This window comes from Geospiza fortis, unplaced genomic scaffold (assembly GCF_000277835.1).
Source record: "Geospiza fortis unplaced genomic scaffold, GeoFor_1.0 scaffold16, whole genome shotgun sequence".
NCBI classification, from domain to species: Eukaryota; Metazoa; Chordata; class Aves; order Passeriformes; family Thraupidae; genus Geospiza; species Geospiza fortis.
Window position 1 is genome coordinate 12,084,476 of NW_005054302.1, and position 17,220 is coordinate 12,101,695.

The 17,220-nt window shown below is 38.0% G+C and overlaps 1 protein-coding gene across 1 annotated transcript in view; it reads left to right on the top strand.

Moving 5' to 3' along the window:
* The window catches only part of NOX4 (NADPH oxidase 4), a 100,452-nt gene that overhangs the window by 762 nt on the left and 82,470 nt on the right, over nucleotides 1-17,220 (top strand). Inside the window, exons 2-7 of the mRNA XM_014311792.2 lie at nucleotides 438-533; nucleotides 9,571-9,681; nucleotides 10,585-10,669; nucleotides 11,331-11,428; nucleotides 13,310-13,337; nucleotides 15,573-15,645. Coding sequence (XP_014167267.2) covers nucleotides 438-533; nucleotides 9,571-9,681; nucleotides 10,585-10,669; nucleotides 11,331-11,428; nucleotides 13,310-13,337; nucleotides 15,573-15,645 — 491 coding nt within the window. The remainder of the gene's footprint in view (nucleotides 1-437; nucleotides 534-9,570; nucleotides 9,682-10,584; nucleotides 10,670-11,330; nucleotides 11,429-13,309; nucleotides 13,338-15,572; nucleotides 15,646-17,220) is intronic.

The following is a 17,220-nucleotide window of genomic DNA, read 5'->3' on the forward strand; positions in this document are numbered from 1 at the left end:
CTGGCACACGCTGTGCGTGTGCTTGCTCTTTGTTAGGCTCTGTTTGGGAGAGTTTGGGGGAGAAGGTGCAGCTTCTTGGAGGTCAAGTTCTTTACCTTCCTTTGTCCCTTTGTTATTATTTCTTATTCTTTGAGTCTCTTAAATGCAACGTCCAGCTAAAGATTTGGGATGGTGTCGTGTATGGGAGTGCTTTGCCAGCTCTCGGTTGTCGTAAGACACAAAAAGTTTTGTGAAGTTCAATGAAAGTGAGAATTTCCCACAGAGGGGCACTTCCTTTTAATATTTCATAGCATACTATGTGCATGAAGTTTGCTTTTCCATTCCATTTACGTATGTTTATGAAACTACAGACCTATGAGGTTTATGAATGAAATGAACACTGAAAAGTTCGCACATGTAACTTCTACTTACAATCTCTTGTTTCTGTTTCATTTCAGTTTTTCTGGCTCTCCCTCAATGTATGGCTCTTCGGGAAAACCTTCCTGCTTTATAATCAAGGGCTACAGTATTATTATTTGCATCAGATGTTAGGGGTGAGTGACCCGGACGTTACTTTTTGCCCTGGGATTTGGGATGCTCGAGGGTGGGGTAAGGGGCAGAATGCGTTTGCTAATCAAAGATGACACAAACTACCTGTTAACTTTTCAGAGTGGGGAAAGATCAGGTAAGAATTTACTGGGACACTTCTGACAGTCGTTTAGGAGTAGAAAGTGAACACTGTTGAGAAGAAAAAGAGCCAGTCAAGTGTGGGACAGCTATTCTTTTCCCTCTTCTCTACCCTCCCGGTATTCCCAGCAGCAGACAAGCTCACAGGAACACAGACATGCTCAACAAATGACTGGAGCTCCACTTTTCGTCATTTATTTAGCAAGCTATGGACTCTTGTTGGCAAAGTCTTTCCAATCCAGTTATTGTAATATACGTGCTTGCTGAGGGACTTCTTTTGATAAATCTTAGTTCTTTTCAGTCTTTGTCATTCCCGTGGATCCTCTGTTCCGTGTAAATTCACTGTAACGCATGTAACTTTAGTTTTGTTTTCTAATAGTAAGTTCTTTGATTCTGAGTGGTTTAATGAAGATTCAGATATTTTGGTTTAGCAAGGGCAACACCCACCACCAGCAGACGAACCCAAAAAGATACTTTGGAGATGTGGGATACCAGCCTGCCTTGGGAAATTATCCATTTTAGTAATTTCAAAAAAACCTTATGTCTAAAAAGGCATAAAGTAAGGGTTAACATCTTTCTGGAAAATGCCCACGGGTTACTCAGAATTTGACAATCTGGGAAAAAGTGTCTGAATAACATGATGCTTTGTAACACTATGTCATACTCAGGAATGGATTTCAACAGAATGTTGACATGGGATTAAACATAGATGATGCACATCCTAATCTGCTGTAGAGCCTCTGGGGTTTATTTTTGGTAAATCCAGGGTATATAGTTTCACATGGCTGATATTGTCATAACTAGCCAGTACCATAAAGTTTTGTGATCTTGCTCGGAAATAAGTTGAGTTGATACAATTTTCTCCTTCTTTTTCCTTCTAATGGTTGGTAGTTCAAGAATGAATCTTAGCAAAGATAGTGCAAAAAAGAAGGGAATGACAATAACTAAATCCTTCATGGTGGTGACCTTGACAGAAAAAGCATGAAAATGTTTTTAATTTTACCTTGATTTTTAGGGGCTTTGCAGCCCAGTGTATCCATTTGAAAACTGTGTTTGTTCCTGGTGGAGCAAATGGGTTGTTTGTAAAGTGAATGTACTTGGGTAACATGTTGGACCAGATTTTCAGCTGGTATCAATCAGCAAGTTTCTCTCGATTCCGATTATTCATATGCCTCATACCAGCTCATCATCTGGTTGGGATTTTTTTTGATTTTCTTATACTTTAAAGTGGAAGACACTTGCAAACTAACTTAATGTGTGTTCAGAACCTGTGAGATGACTCAGGTAACAGATTGGTCAGGAGATGAGGACTAGGAGGTCATCCTTTTAAGTTTGTATAATTGTGTCTGCCACCGTGGGAAAAAGTACTACAGAATTTAGGAACTTCTGAAATAAGGGTAAAAATGAAGAGCTAAGCCTAAAAGATACTTTTGGTCAAAGTTATAAAACAAATTTTAACATTTTGAAAATACTAAAGACTGTAAAATGTACTTGCAATTCACTTTTTACAGCTCATCTAAATATCTTCAGTAGATCCCAAAGTTAGGGTTTGGAACCTAAAATTTGTGTTGGACTCAATGATCTTTAAGGTCTCTTCCAACCTAGTAATTCTGTGAATTATGCTTTTTCCCTTCTCTTCATTATATCTGTGTATGTTTATTAATCACAGAGATTGTTTTGCAAGGGCTGGGAAAACTGAATCTAATTTGGTTTCTTCAGGAGATGGCATAAGCAATACTAGAGCTGCACAGGGATTTTTGCCCCTCTTCTTTTTCTCTATTGGTTTGTATAGCCACTGACCCATTGCACATCTGTATAATCAGTCTCCTCTCTGTTCTGTGCATGTGTGAGTGGTTTGCAGAGCCTCTGTGCCATTTCTTGATGTCTGAAGATTTTGAGATTTAAATTAAATTCTTCGTTTATAATTCAACAGTTGATGTTTTTGTGTGAATAGATTGAACTCTTTAATGGATACTTCCATGACAACTGGTTCCTTTTTCCAGAGAGCTAACAAAGTTGCCCAAAAGGAGTGACACTTTGAATTAAAAAAAGTTTCTGTTTTTTTCAGCGAGGTTTCCTAAGGAGTTGGCTTTTTTTCTTTCTTATGCTACAGTAGGCTATAATTGCCTTAAGAACTTCTGCACTAGCAGCATGGAAAGATTTACCACAGGTAATTTTGTTCTTTACCAAGCAACAGATTGGAGAGCAAGAAGAGTTGCTGGAGGAAATCAGTGTGATACGAAGTGAGATCTTGGACTGAATATTCTGAGTATGTTCAACTGAGCCATGTTTTTATGCCATCTCTTTCTGATGTGAAGAAAGAGAAAGAATGGGGTTGGTCTTTTGTTCAGTAGTCACTGAAGTGATTTACTTCCCTTCAGCTGTCTACAGAAGACCGAGGCTCAGATTTATTCTTTTCCAATTGTATTCTCTGTGATGTTGAACAAGATCGTTCAGGACATGATTTGAAATTTGTTTAGATACCTAACTCTCACTCAGTCTTTCAATAACAATCTTCCTGATCCTTAATTCTACACCTGTGAAAAGGCACTAAGAGCATGGTGGTGTCCTGGAAGTGCCAAGAGAACAGATAAATAGGAGGCAGTAACATGGTAGGAGGGAGTTGATCAATCTTTTATGTACCAGGAAACATAGTGTTATTTTGTGTCAAACATCTCTGCTTTGCTCAGTTTGACTTCTGTTGATGAGACCATGAACTCTTCACTGTACAGTCTTTATGCCTGGGAAATTTCAAATTGGGCAAAATCCCTGGGCAAACTTAATCTGAGTTTGGTGTTGAACATGCTTAGAACAGGGCGTTTGAGCAGAGACATCCTGAGGTCCCTTCCAACTAGAATAATTCTGTGGTTACATAACACTTGCAGTGAAAGTTCAGCAGAACCTAGTGGATGTAAATCCCTTTCCAGTACTTTTGCTTTGATCTGTCCCTTTGGATACTGAATTGCTTCTAACGCCTTAGATCATAGTCTTACTGTATGAATGCATTCATTCACACTGGTTTGAAAACACCAGTATGCAGATAAATTTCAGACAAAGAACCTAATTTTTAAATGATTTCATAGGTGTTAACTTGTGGTCTTACATTGCTTAAGGAAGAGCAGCCCGTGAACAAATCCCCAACAGACACGAGTTTCTTATAAAAGAGTTTGTCAGAGAGGAAGGGAATATTCTCATCTTTGTGTTCATGATAGGTGCTATAATGTGTAGTAGGCATGAGTTACAGAAGGGGAGAGTCTTAAATTACTTGATTCCAAAATCTTTGTTGTTGGAGATTTTGGTCCACTCAGTCAGTGAAATTGTCCAGACTGATTTCTTCACAGACTTCAGGATTTCTCTCTAGTCTAGCTTGGCTGTATTTTTGTCTAACAAGTTTGATTGTGCCTGGTCAAAAAAAAAAAATCAGCCATAAATTTGGTACTGGCCTTATAGAAGTCAAGTCTTGCTTTAACAGTATTGAATGAAATGCTTGTTTCCTTTTGCTTGAGTTCCCTGTGAGCAGAAAGAGCTTTGAGCTCGTTTTGTCATGGCATGAAGGGTCTCTCTTTCCCCATTCCCCCTCTTGTCCCTGCTTAAATAGCTGTAATGTAGTCAAATGTTAATGCAAGAGATAAGCTTCTGGATTTCAGACTAAAGTGAAGAAAATGCATTGTCAGAAGGATCTCTTTGGGAAAAGACTAAATAACTGAAAACGGGGCTGAAAAGTGTTGCCTCACTTTTTTATCTGTACGTAGTTGCTGCCTTTTTATTGCGCAGTATTGTGCATAGCATTTGTCACCTTTATTCACTGCTTGGAATATGTTCCAGTAACTTTTATGTCTCTCCTTGCTAGTTTATCACAACAACAGAGATTTCACTAATTGAGACCAAATTCCACTTTCATTGGTCGTTATGCAACCGCATTGGAATCTGCTTACCCCCCACATCTTAGCATTGGGGGGAGTTGTGTATCTTGATCCTTTGCTTAGAGATTATCAGAGAAGTTGGAAGCTCTTACTGCACTCAAGATTAAGTTAGTTGTTTTCTTCAGTTTGAATGACTGATTTAAGCAGAAGAAGGAGTACATCCTACACAAAGGCACTGCTTATAAAATGGGAACATGACCTAAACTTGTAGACAAGAAGAGATGGAAAACCTTGAAAGAATGCCTGTGTGATGAGTTACAAGTGAACAGGGAGAATACTAATTCACAGCAGTGCAGGGAAGATACCCCTTACATATTAAAAAATACTGCACCACTTAAAATAATTTTAAAGGGTTGCTGTACATGAGATTGGGATTTACAGAGTCCTTCCTTGAAACCTTCCTTCTTCTGGAGCAAAACCAAGTCAAACTTTTGTAGACATTTTCACATGTTCTGCTGGGTTTCTCCTACACGCACATTTTCTTTCTTTTCTGCTGCTTTTTATTGCTAGATCTCCAGCCAGATTTGACAGGCCTAAGGGGAATAATTCCTGGGCATACAGTTCAGTTCTGTCCTTCATCTTAGGTTATCAGTGCTCTGTTACTCAGGAGAAGGAGTACTTTATGAAGAAAAGGAAGCTGGGTCAAAAGGAGTCATATTGTGTAGCACAGTTTGTTCCACCTAGGAAAATAACCAACTTTAGCTGCTCTAGTACTGATCTGGGGAGGTGGTCTGTCGCCTGTGTCTACAGAGCAGCATGTGGCTTGTGAGTCTTGCCGGAACCTTTCAAGGTGCCCTGAACCAAAGAAGATTGAAAAATTTTAAACAAAGGCTCTAAGAGACAGCATCAACTGTGGTATCTCTATTGGACCATGACCTGTTTAGGGTTGTTGCTTGTAGGTGGTGAAGTCTTGAGAAACAGAATCACATCACTCTCAGCTGTGGAAGGGTTTGCATTATTCTAACATTTTTTTGATGAAAGATTGACTTCAAAGGTGAGATAGGACAGGATTTGTTGAAATCTTAATTTTACAGCCATGTATAAAATAGCAGATTTCTCTGCGCAGCAGTTGCACGTAGCATTCATCTCTGTATTTATAAATTATGAACTTTGGGGAATTCTGGGGTACACAGTAAGGTACTTCAGCCCTCAATCTAATACTGAAATTATTTGCCTAACAGAGAAAGCTCCTTTTCTTAGCAGAGGAAGCTCATTTTCTCATTTTCAGTCTTGCTGGCAGCAAGATACAAAAAGAACTGACTCTTCACTTCTCTGTCCTACTTTGTATGTTGTATGAGCACAGCCAGGAGTCCATCTGGATTTCTGTGGACTGTACATCAGACAGGGATAACTAGAGAATTTGCATTCTGGAGGTCTTTATGCTGCTTTGGAGAAGGTGGCAATTCCTTTATACTTGTCTGGAGGAAAAATCTAACCTAGTTTTTAGGATTTGAGTTTGTGGATGGTCCAGTTCCCTACTATTTTTTGCCACAGATTTTGTCTGTAAATTGGAGTAATCCTTTAGTTTCTTTAAGATTTTTGCCCCTCCATGAAATCAGATACCAGTAAACCAGAGATTTTGTACGGGGTTTTTTTTTCTTTTTGATCCTGCAGAAATTTCACATGCTAGTAACATGCAATAACAATTTTTTTTAAGACAGTAAAAACTGCAGGAAGAAAATAGGATTATATTTTTCTCATTTCTTAACTACTTAATAAGGGTATATATTCTCTTCTAGACCCAGTGAGTTGCCTCGGAGCAAAAATCATCCTTTATTCTACTATTGTTTAAAAATCCAACAATGTACTGTGTTAATTTGTTACTATGCCTCCCAGGCAATGCAAAGGAAGTTAAGAAAGAGATCTCTTGGAAACCATTTGGAAAGAATTAGTTTCATGGTAATATTTTTAGCTTTTGGCTAGATATCAAGAGCAAACTTAAACTCTTTTTCTTCTTGCCTGAATTTTGATTTTAAGAATTTCTAAATGTATTTCCCATTGTTTGCAAATCAGTCATGGGCTTGTTGCAGGAAATATTGCTGAACTTTATTTCTTCAGAATAAAACCTTACATGAACCATTGGTAACAATATTTTAATATTTGAATCATACTTCCTTGAAAATGCTGTAAGTAGTTGTTTGCTGGTCTCTCTCTTTTCTTTTTTTATTTTCTTTTTTTTTTCTTGTATGTACAGGTGTTGATAGCATTGAATTATAATGAATGTGAGGACATTCTTCCATAGTAATTGCATTATGAATGAATATTTACTATTTATTAAACAGTGGAGAAAAACAAAGGAGGATTAGTAGGATTGCCTTTTCTGCACATCATTTGTGATTCATACTTGTTAAATTGTTTGGCGTTTTACTTATAATCCCAGACTATGCTGAGCTGGAAGGGACCCATCAGTCTGACTTCTGGCCCTGAGCAGGACATCCCAAGAATCACACAATGTGCCTGAGAGTGTTCTCAGGCTTCTGAACTCCGACAGGAGTTATTTCATTTATTTAACACTATTCAGTGTAGAATTGATTATCTTCTAGACCAAACTATTGTTTTGTTAAAGCTTTGTAAGAAAAATTGTTGTGCTTGGTAAAGGAAGTCTTGGATAATTGATGTCATGCCTAGTTTATATTTAAACTCAAAGACAACATAAATTCTTGAGAAAGTAGTGATGTATCATATAGGTCATACAACAGAAGTTATTAAAATTTTCAAACTGCTCATTAATGGTATTGCAACTTTTTCAGATTTTGTGTATTAATCAACATCTACAAAAATGATTAATTTTGCTTCTGAAGTTTGCATTACATTATTTCTAACAAAATTCTTGAGTTTTTCAAGTCATGCCCATTTAATCACTGCAATACTGTAGCACATCACTAAACCCCAGTAAAAATTCTTATATGTTTTAATGACCATGTTTCTGAAGTTACTGCTTCAATGAGGTGTATAGCTCATTTTTAGCTTCACTTTAGAGGATTTAATGAAAATAGAGACAGTGTTGTATATGCAGACAGTGCATTGTAGAGACATTTTTCTTTTCATTAAGTCTAGTCTGTTCAAGGGTTATTTCCAGTTGGGAGAGTCTAGAGTGGAGGGAGGATGGCCTAAGATCTGAGGAACATGGCTTATGAGGAAGGAGTAGCAAGAAAAAAATCTCATTGTGCAAGTGATCAGAGAGTGAAGCAACAGATAAAATTGAAGCAAGGGAGGTTTTATGTAAGGAAAAAGAGGACTAACAGTACATTGGATGAAATAGTGGAGGACATGTGGAGAGTGGGAAAGAACTAAGTGACATGGCTCATTTTAGTCTTATTTTCTATCATTCAGTAGGTTGGAGATGATCTGTTCCTGGGATTTTTTTCTGGAGATCCCACATTTACATGTTAGAGAACAAGGTAGAGCACATTTTGTGGGGTAATTGCTCCTACTTCTCATGGGCAGCTTTTGAGAGAGGGTACCCTTGTGACTGCTCTGTTCTGTGGAAGCTGGTAGGGTCTGGTGAGGTCCTTAGCACTCAGGTCTACCTAAATAATGTAAAGTCGCTGGAAGAGAAGAAAGATTTAGGTGCAGAGCTTGGTTCTTCAGGTAGATTGAACATCTTTACCTTCTGTTTGCTTCCTGGTGCTGTGCCCAGGTGTGCTGCAGAGCAGGTGAGGTACATGGATGTTGCTAACTGGGAGAGCAGGAAGTTGTAATGCTTTAGGGTGCTGGTACTTAGAAACCCTTTCATGCTGTTGTGCTTCAGATCTTGCAAGATATTCTGAAATGCACTTACTCTGTTTTTAGTAGCTTATATATTCATCCATTTCTGTGACACAAACATAAGTCTGTATATTATTTTTCTTTATTACAAAGGTAAGAATATAATAGATGTTGCACAGATTAATTTTTTTGTCGGTGAAAGTAAAACAGACTCATGTTTTTACATAGAGTTTAATTTTGAAAAGGTAATAAACCTTAAGTAATTTTTGTTAGATAATTTGTACCTGTTCAACTCATTCACATGCTCCTGCAACATTTGAGTTTTCTTTAATATTATAATATTTTTTTACTAATTTATTCAGGAGTTGAAATACTTGGGGTTTTGAGAACAGTATAAGAAATATCCTTCCAGAAATCTGTTGACAGTCTAAAAGCATCTTTTATATAAGCTAGTAAAATGGTAATTCAACCTAATAACTAGGAGAACAATGGCATTTTGCTAACTTTTTAAAATCATAAATGAATGAGATAATAAGATTAAAAATACAGGTTTGTGACATGAATGTGTGCTTTGTTCATTTATTTGACAAGTGGTTTTGTTCTAATTATGTAAGTTCCAAATATATCAGTGAAAGCATTAGTGAAATTAGATTTCATTACAGTTCCCAGCTATTGAGCAGTTAAACTGAAGAAAACCTACTTTCTTTATGTCCAAATATGGCATTGCATAATGTGAATGGATGAGGAGTTTTATGGCAATTCTGTAACAGTCCTTGAAGCACTATGACCATTTCAGTTTAACTGAATCAATATTTTTTTACATCTTTTTGTGGCTTGAGAGAAAATCATTACACTCGAGTGGCTGTCTAGTGTCATCATAGTATTTATTGCTCTTTTTTGTTTAGTAATGTCAGTTGAAGCTTTCAGGTCATTTCTCAGTGGACACTTACTGTTGTCTCATGTTTTGTTCCATGTGACTTTGAGCATTGATGAGGATATTGGATCTTCCAATATAAAGCTGTCATTTATTATTGACAAAGTTAATTTTTAATAACTTCTTGATGCAAAGATGAGAGCTGTTTCCTTCCCTGTGAGGACAGGATAGCATGCTGTGTGTGCCGTGGTTTCTCCAGCACATCATGAAACTCCACTATTCTGATGAGTCAGAGAGCATGGGAACCATTTGGTTTCACAGCAGAGTAAAAGAGAGACAAGACTGATGCACATACCGTTCCTTTCTGCCTATAATCTAACTCTTGCAATGTTTGTTCAGCTAGGATTGTGTATTAGCAGAGCTTCGGCATCTGTCCTCAATCTCAACTGCTGCCTGGTCCTGCTCCCCATGTGCCGTGTTCTCTTGGCCTTCCTGCGGGGATCCCAGAAGGTGAGTGCTGTCCTTGGAATGCAGCGCTTAAGAAGAGGGCCCTGGTCCCTCTTTGGTATAAAAACAATAGAAAAAGAATCTGTTACATCCCTGTTTGTTCTACACTATGTGCTTGCATGGTGCAGGATCAGACATTTAGCCTAGATTCATGACTTCTTTGAAGACAGGCTTTGTCTGGTTTGACTCCTGTTTAGAGGGTGATTTCTTCAGTGCATTTTTGAAGGAGGGGGAGTTGCTGTGGAGCTGTAACCAGATAAATTCTCCTGTGTCTTTCCAAATTCCTATATTGGAGATATATATGTCCTCTCAAGTGCTTCCTGATATAATTCAACAGAGTAAACCCAACTTTGTCTCTGCATGACCACAAGCTTCCTACTGGAGGTGATAGAATGTTCTATAAAAATACCCAACCTGATACATTTGTTATCATGGGAGAAACAGTGTTTAGCTTATTTGTGATTTGCCAGTTGCTTTTACAGAAATAATATAAATAATGCTTTTGAGGAACATTTGTGTTTGCTAGATGGTTGCAAATTGAACCTGTGACTTCTGTTAATCATGTGGCAATATGATTTGATCCCTGTAGATGCACATATGAATGCAAATACACCATTCCTTTTGATCTTGCTTATAAAAGAGTCAGTGATGCCTTCACAAGTAATGCTAGAATTCCTAAATATTAAGGCCAGGAGGTACATTATATACTCTTGATATCTGTGTGATTTCTTCATTAAGTCCTCAAAACTGTCTCCTTGGCATAATCCAGTAGTTTTTAAATTTAGGTACTAAGCTTGCAAAGGTGTTAAACCTAACTGAAGTTGCTATTATATCACCACAGTTGCTGTTAGTATTTTTTTCTTTGCTTTGTTTTGGAAGAGAGTACTTGAATTCTTCTCTTACTAGGTTGCCAGCAAGAAAACCAGAAGGCTGCTAGATAAAAGCAAAACTTTCCATGTGACATGTGGTGTTACGATATGCATCTTTTCAGGTGAGATCTCACTGTGCTGAGCAGCAGCATGTTTTGGAAGCACATTGATGCAGCACTTTGTGGTTTTTCTGCTGCAGTACATTTGGGGGTAGTCTTGCTCTGTGCTTGCTCGTCTTAAATTGTAAATGCTTTCTCGAATGTGTGTGGGTTTTGGTTCATTTTTTGCTTTAAACACATGGGCATACATTCTAATGTCAAGCCTTTCCTTAAAATGCCAGTTTCTTAGAAGACAGGGATGTGAGACCAGGTCAAAATCTGCCCTTCCAAATGAACCCTCATTGTGCCTAAGGAATTTGAGTGAAAAACCAGGGTACTACAGGCTTACTTGCAGAGAAGGGAGCAGTGGAGGCAGCTACCCAGTTTGGTGAAGAGGAAATATTCTTGGCTGGACACCTTTGAATGTTGTGTCTCAGCTGAAGCATTGCAGTACAGAAATCTTTGCTGTAGTGTTAAAAAAAATCCTAAATCCTAAAATACATACAGCCTTCTGTCATTAATATTTATAGGCTGATTTACTCTTGAAGAATAATTAAGAATTCCTTAGTCCCTGGTATATCTCATGCAGGTGATGTGATTATATCTTGGCTTCTGGGTGGCCACAGGGAACATCCAGCACTTGTTTACAGATTTACTCAGTTTTTTGGTTTTTTTTTTTTTTTAGTCTTACATGTTGCTGCTCATCTGGTGAATGCTCTTAACTTCTCTGAGAATTACAATGAAGAATTTGTGACCCTAAATGCAGCAAACTATCGTGGTGAGGTGAGCCAGCTTTCCTTTCATATTTTGGTTTTAAGCATATCATTTAAATATATGAATATTTGCATATTCAGTGCCATTGTGTGATCTGTACAGTGCTCCTGTTTCATGCACTGAAAACTCACCCTTGTGTAGATTCCTGTGGATTTTATTTCTTTGTCTGGACAAAGCATGTATTAAAGCCAGCAAGGTTCTGTCCTGTTTGATTATTAGATGTAGAATGCAATAATCTAAACTTTTCACCTTGCACCTTGTTCTCTTGCTGCTCTTTTGCTTGTCTCTGTTCCTTGGATTGGCCTGGTTAAGACATTTCTGCTGCTTTTTGGGCAAATTTGTTCTACATTTCCATTGTTTAGAAATACAGTGAGATTTGAAATTGATTTTGCATTTTTCATCTGCAGTGAATGCATGTATGAGTATTAATGCTAAGCATGGGGTTAGTTATCTACATGAACTGATTTCTGCTTGCAAAATACTTGATTTGTGTGCCTTGTCTGACTGTAGTGCAGATGTCTTGCAGGAATATCAGATTCGTAGGCCCTTGGTCAGGTGCTTACTTGTGTATTTGGCAATGGAGAGATATTTGCAGATTTTAGAAGCAAGACCAGAGTCCAGCACCCTTTCTTCTTGGGCTACAGTCAAGTTCTCTCTTGTTTGTGTTCATTCTAGTCTCTGGTCTGCATTTCTTTTTATCCAGTTGCATTAGGAAATACTCGGAATGACCCTATCCCAGCTGCATCATTTCCTGGAAAAAGAGAGCTTGACTCAGTCCAGGCTCCTAAGGACCAGCAACCAAGGTCTTCCATCCCCTGGGTAAATGATCTAATCACCCAGCTATTCAATGGCAGACAGACATGCCAACACCAACTATTGTGCTGAGCTTCTGGGTTGACTGTGTGTCTGCTTGTGTTAGGAGTGGTCTGATAGACTTCCCTTCATCAGGAACATCAACAGGAGCTTACCTCAGGCAAGAAGATGCCAGGGTTCTAAGCCTCTACTAAGCAGCCTTAAGAATTTTGCAATAGAAAAAGGAGACAGTAGCAAGTTTTTTAGGAAATCTAGGATCAAAACTCCTGAGTTTTAGGTACTTTAGTAGCTCTTGCACCTTTGTATTTGAATCCCACTTATATCCCTTTTTGAACTGTGGTGGATAGTCTGGATGCTGCTCTCATCTTCCCTATCTGGATACACACATCTGGATGCAGACAAGGTCAGAAAGAGGGTCACTTCATTTTTCCTGTCCTGTATGAAAACTTCTCATCTCCCCTCACTGCGTTTATCTGCAAGTTTAAATAAAAGTTTTCCAAGCAGTGAAGACAAAACCTCTTGAAGTAGAGGTTTTGTCTTCACTGCTTTTATCAGGGGAAGTGAGGCAGTTTCCCTGATGTTGAAATATTCCCTCTTCCTTTCACATATGGTGAAGGACACAGGAACATCTGTCAGATCCTTCGTGTTCAGTCTTGCTTCACTAGGGTCCATTGCAAATGTCTTGGTGATGTAGCTGGCAATAAAATGCTTGCCTCTTCTCTTACATTTAAATTCAAAACATCTCCTGCCTCACTCTGTCCTCTCAAAGGGATGAGGTAACTGAGTAAAGTTAAGCCTTCAAATAACAATTATCTGTAAAATTATCTGAATCTAGATTATAGATCAGAATTATCTTTGCTGGGGGAATGCAAAGGCTAAAGGTTTAGTTTGTGTTGAATTGCAGTCAATGTAAACTGTTACCAAATACCAAATCCATTCCTGTTTCCAGATTTAGGGACTGCATATGTCTTAAAATGTGTGAGCTTCATGGGCTACTTATGATTGTAAAATTATTCGTATTAAAGATATAAAATACCATATGTTCATTTGATTTGGTTTTACTTGTCTGTTTTCCAGGACCCGAGGAAACTACTTTTTGCAACTGGTAAGTGCTGCAAAACTGAGTGAGAAAACTTTGTCGTTCTGCAGACAAAACTTTTGGTCCTGTATTGGCATGCTCCATTTGTTGTATCTCAGCATTTTATATATCTGGGGTTGTGTGATTTGTGTTAGTATAACCTGGGTTTGCTTATCCACTAGTCAGGAGGCAGGAGTTACATAAGCCCAGTAGCAGGATGAGCAGCATTTTCAAATCTGTTGTTGTACAGATGAGTCAGCAGAAATCCATTAGTTTCAAACAGAGATTCTCCCTAATATTGAAACCAAATTCCTAAATGATCCAATTTCTAGAAAAAGAAATATAATGGAAAACCAGTCTTTTTATGCTTTAGCTGGTTTATTTAAGGCTTGGTTGGGTTTCTGAGCAATCTAAACTGTGACATGGGAATCAGGCTTCAGCAGTCATACAGAATAGATAGATGAAGACATTTTTGGTGCAGGAATTTAGAAGTGAGCAATGTTTGGGTATGGAGGGGTAGGCTCCAGACTGAACTGTAGCACTTCATAAGCAGATAGTGCGATGGCATCAGGAAGGAACTTTATCTCCCTTATTTGGATCAAACACAAAATCCTGACTTGGTAGCATTTAGGGCACAGTCAAATCAAATCTCTGAACAGACAGCAGTTGTTCTAGGTTTGTCAATCCCAATAGGTGTGCTGGAATTAGTGGCTGGTGTGCCAGTGTTTCCCAAAAACCCTAGGAAAGGTTTAGATCAGTTGAGAGAAGAGGAAGGGAGAATGTGAACTGACAGAAACTGAGGTCGGAGTTATCCTAAATTTAAAATTACTCTGTTCACTCCCTGTCCTAATGACTGGTAATTAACATGTACTATTTGTGTTGAAGGAGTGCTCAAGAATTTGCTGCACTGGGAACTGTGCAAATAAGCAAAAAACCCTTGGTTTTTTCCCAGACAGTTCAGAACAGCAAACAGAAGGAATAAGGAATCAGAAGGATTTACAGAGCGATGATGACTTTTCAGATTAGCCCAGGAAAGAACCTCCTTGTATAACGGTGTGAGGCAGACTGTGGGAAGAACAAGTATTAAAGATTATACTTAGTAGAGGAAAGGAGAGTCAGGGACAGGGCAGAAATGAAACACTAAAAATGAACTGATAAATTGGGGCAAGACTGAATGATTTCAGTCTGATGGAGAAGATAATTGAAAAACTGGACATAAAAGGTGACCTCTGGCTTGTGTGACAGTGTAGGGAGCTAAATCAGGTGCTGTACTGCAGTTGCATTGGAGGTATTAGTTCAGGGTTGAGATTCATTGCACGCTACGCATCAAATGAGATTGAGAAAAAAGAAATTAAGAAGGAGGAAATGGACAGAATGCATAGTGTTTTATTGCAGCTGCTTTTAACTGCAATCTTTCCATGAAGGAGGGAAATCAAGTTTTTTTATGCAGTCCATGACAAAGCTTCCATTGATTGTAGGTCTGTAAAAACTGAGGAGTGAGTTGTGGTGTGTCAGATTTTGGGTATCAGACTTTTCAATGAATGAGTATTGAGAAGTTTATAAAAAGGTAAGATTTGAGATTTATCTCTCATTTAACTTAAAAAAGACCTGAGGATAAACTAATTCTGACACGGGTCTTTGCTTGAGCAGATGAGTCAAATCATTAATATTTTTAACCTTTCCTTCCCAAGTGCTGGCTGCAGATCACTCTCACAGACCTTGCTCTATGGGCAACAATTTCAAGCGTGATACAATGCCATGGAGAGTAATTTCAGGCTTTTCCCCGTTCCAGAATGAAATGGGCTGGCAAAAAATTGTAGTGACAGCTTGCATAGAAATTGATTTGCTTGAAATTCTGTCCCTGAACAAGTTTTTAATTGTCATGTCATGATCAACAGAGTGTAGTGTTTGGAATAAAAAAGAGACAGAAGCTTGTACAGTCAGTCTTGCATGTAAACAGTGTTTGTTCTTAGTTACCTGCTTAGACATAGATGTCACAAGCAAAAGATGACAGAAGCAAAGACAAATAGGAAATTGTGATGCATGGTGAAATGCAAGGAAAAAGGGTATTTTTCTTTGGGAAGGTGGGAAATTAGACAAGAACTCTCCTGTCTGGTTTGATACATGAGTTGTGCTCAAGAGATAAGTATATTCAAGAGTTTGATTGAATCATGATTTGTATCTCTAATTCCGCTTTCTTAAAAGGTCATAATAGACAATTATACCTCTTCACAGTTCAAATATAAGTTATGTCCCTTTTAGTTCCAGGTCTGACTGGAGTCATTATGGTGTTAGTATTATTCCTAATGTGTACAGCTTCCACATATGCCATCAGGTAAGATGTAATATGATTGTTATGCTAAAAAATGCCATTTCTGTAATCATATTCTCCTACTGACTAGAGTGTTAAAAATACCAGTTTTCTTGTCTGTTTTTTTTTTCCCTAGCTTGCAGTAAAGATAGCACAGTGAATTTTGTATGAAAACAATTACAAGACCTGATTGAATTACCTTCTGAAAAAAGTACTATTTAATGAGTGTGCAGAGTTAAAAATGTGGACCTTTAAAAATTTAAATAGTTCTTTTATTCCTGGCTGTAGGGGAGGCAGTAAACTCAGCAAATGGGAAGTTCTGTGCAGTGCATAAATTAAGTCCAGTGGAAGAAAAATAAGATGTTATTGTTATCTTAATTATTTTCACCAATTAATTGTCACAATAAAATGTACCAAAAAAAAAACCCAAAAAAACCCCAAAAAAACCAAACCCCAAAAAGCCCCCAAACCAAACCAAAATAAAAACCCCAAAACCCCAAACTACCAGCAATCAAGCAAACTGACACAAAACTATGCTACTGAAGTTGAACATTGCTTTTAAGAGCTCTGCTTCTGGTTGTCATATATATTCCTTTTAATGTGAATTATAATATACCAAGCAGCAATGCAGTATTGGCTCAGAGCAGCTGCTGGGTTTTTTAGGGGTCTGGTCCTCTGGTGGATTGACATTCTGTACCAGTGTTAATGAGCACATATGATACTACCTGTGAGTGACTGATACCTGGGGAGGTCTAGCCCAATGTTGTAGTCTTTTTAAGACTTGGATTCTGCAATTGAACCTGTAAAAATAACCCCTTCATTTTTACAGAGGTTGAATTCCCTATGTAAGTGCATCAGCTCAGTTCAGCAAACATGGAAGGATGTATTAATTATGCATCTTCAAACATTAATGGTGCTCCACTGATGTGAGTTAGATATGTGGTTATGAACTTTGTTGAACTAATCTGTCTTTCCTGAGTAGCTGTGTTACCTGGCAGTGTTATCCTGTGATTTGAGAAAGTAGTTCAGCAAATGCTTGTGCATTTTCAGTAGACAAGGCTTCTTGCAAGGCTGAGACTTTTGTGACTTCCTACTGAAGTGCAGGATTAGGCTGCTGCACATTACATGGTCCACACAGATGGCTCTGCTTGCAAAAGAAAGACAGTTTTGGGAAGATGGAAAAATAAAACTACTACTTTATTCTGCAACATTGAGCCAGAACAAAGTCCTATCTTCTTCAAGGCGAAATTAAATTAGAAAAACATCATGTATGAATGATTGGGAAACTTAGAAAAATATATGTAGTTGTAGATATTCTTGGAAATAATTTTGGGGGTCATGCAGCATCTTCTGATGTTACATGCTTTTTAGTTCCTTCCACAGTTACTGTAAGTGCAAATATTTTCTCAGCTTTCTGCCGTCTGGCCAGCAGAATCAAAGCCCCAAAAGAGATAATCTGTATCTCCTGTTACCCTAGCAATAATTCTTACTTGGAAATTTTATCCTGGCTTCTCCCTCAGGCATAGAGCTCAAGCTTGTCTTTATTGTAGTGTTTTCTCCTAAGGAAACAAGTTGCTGCATGCATATCTATGTCCCTTT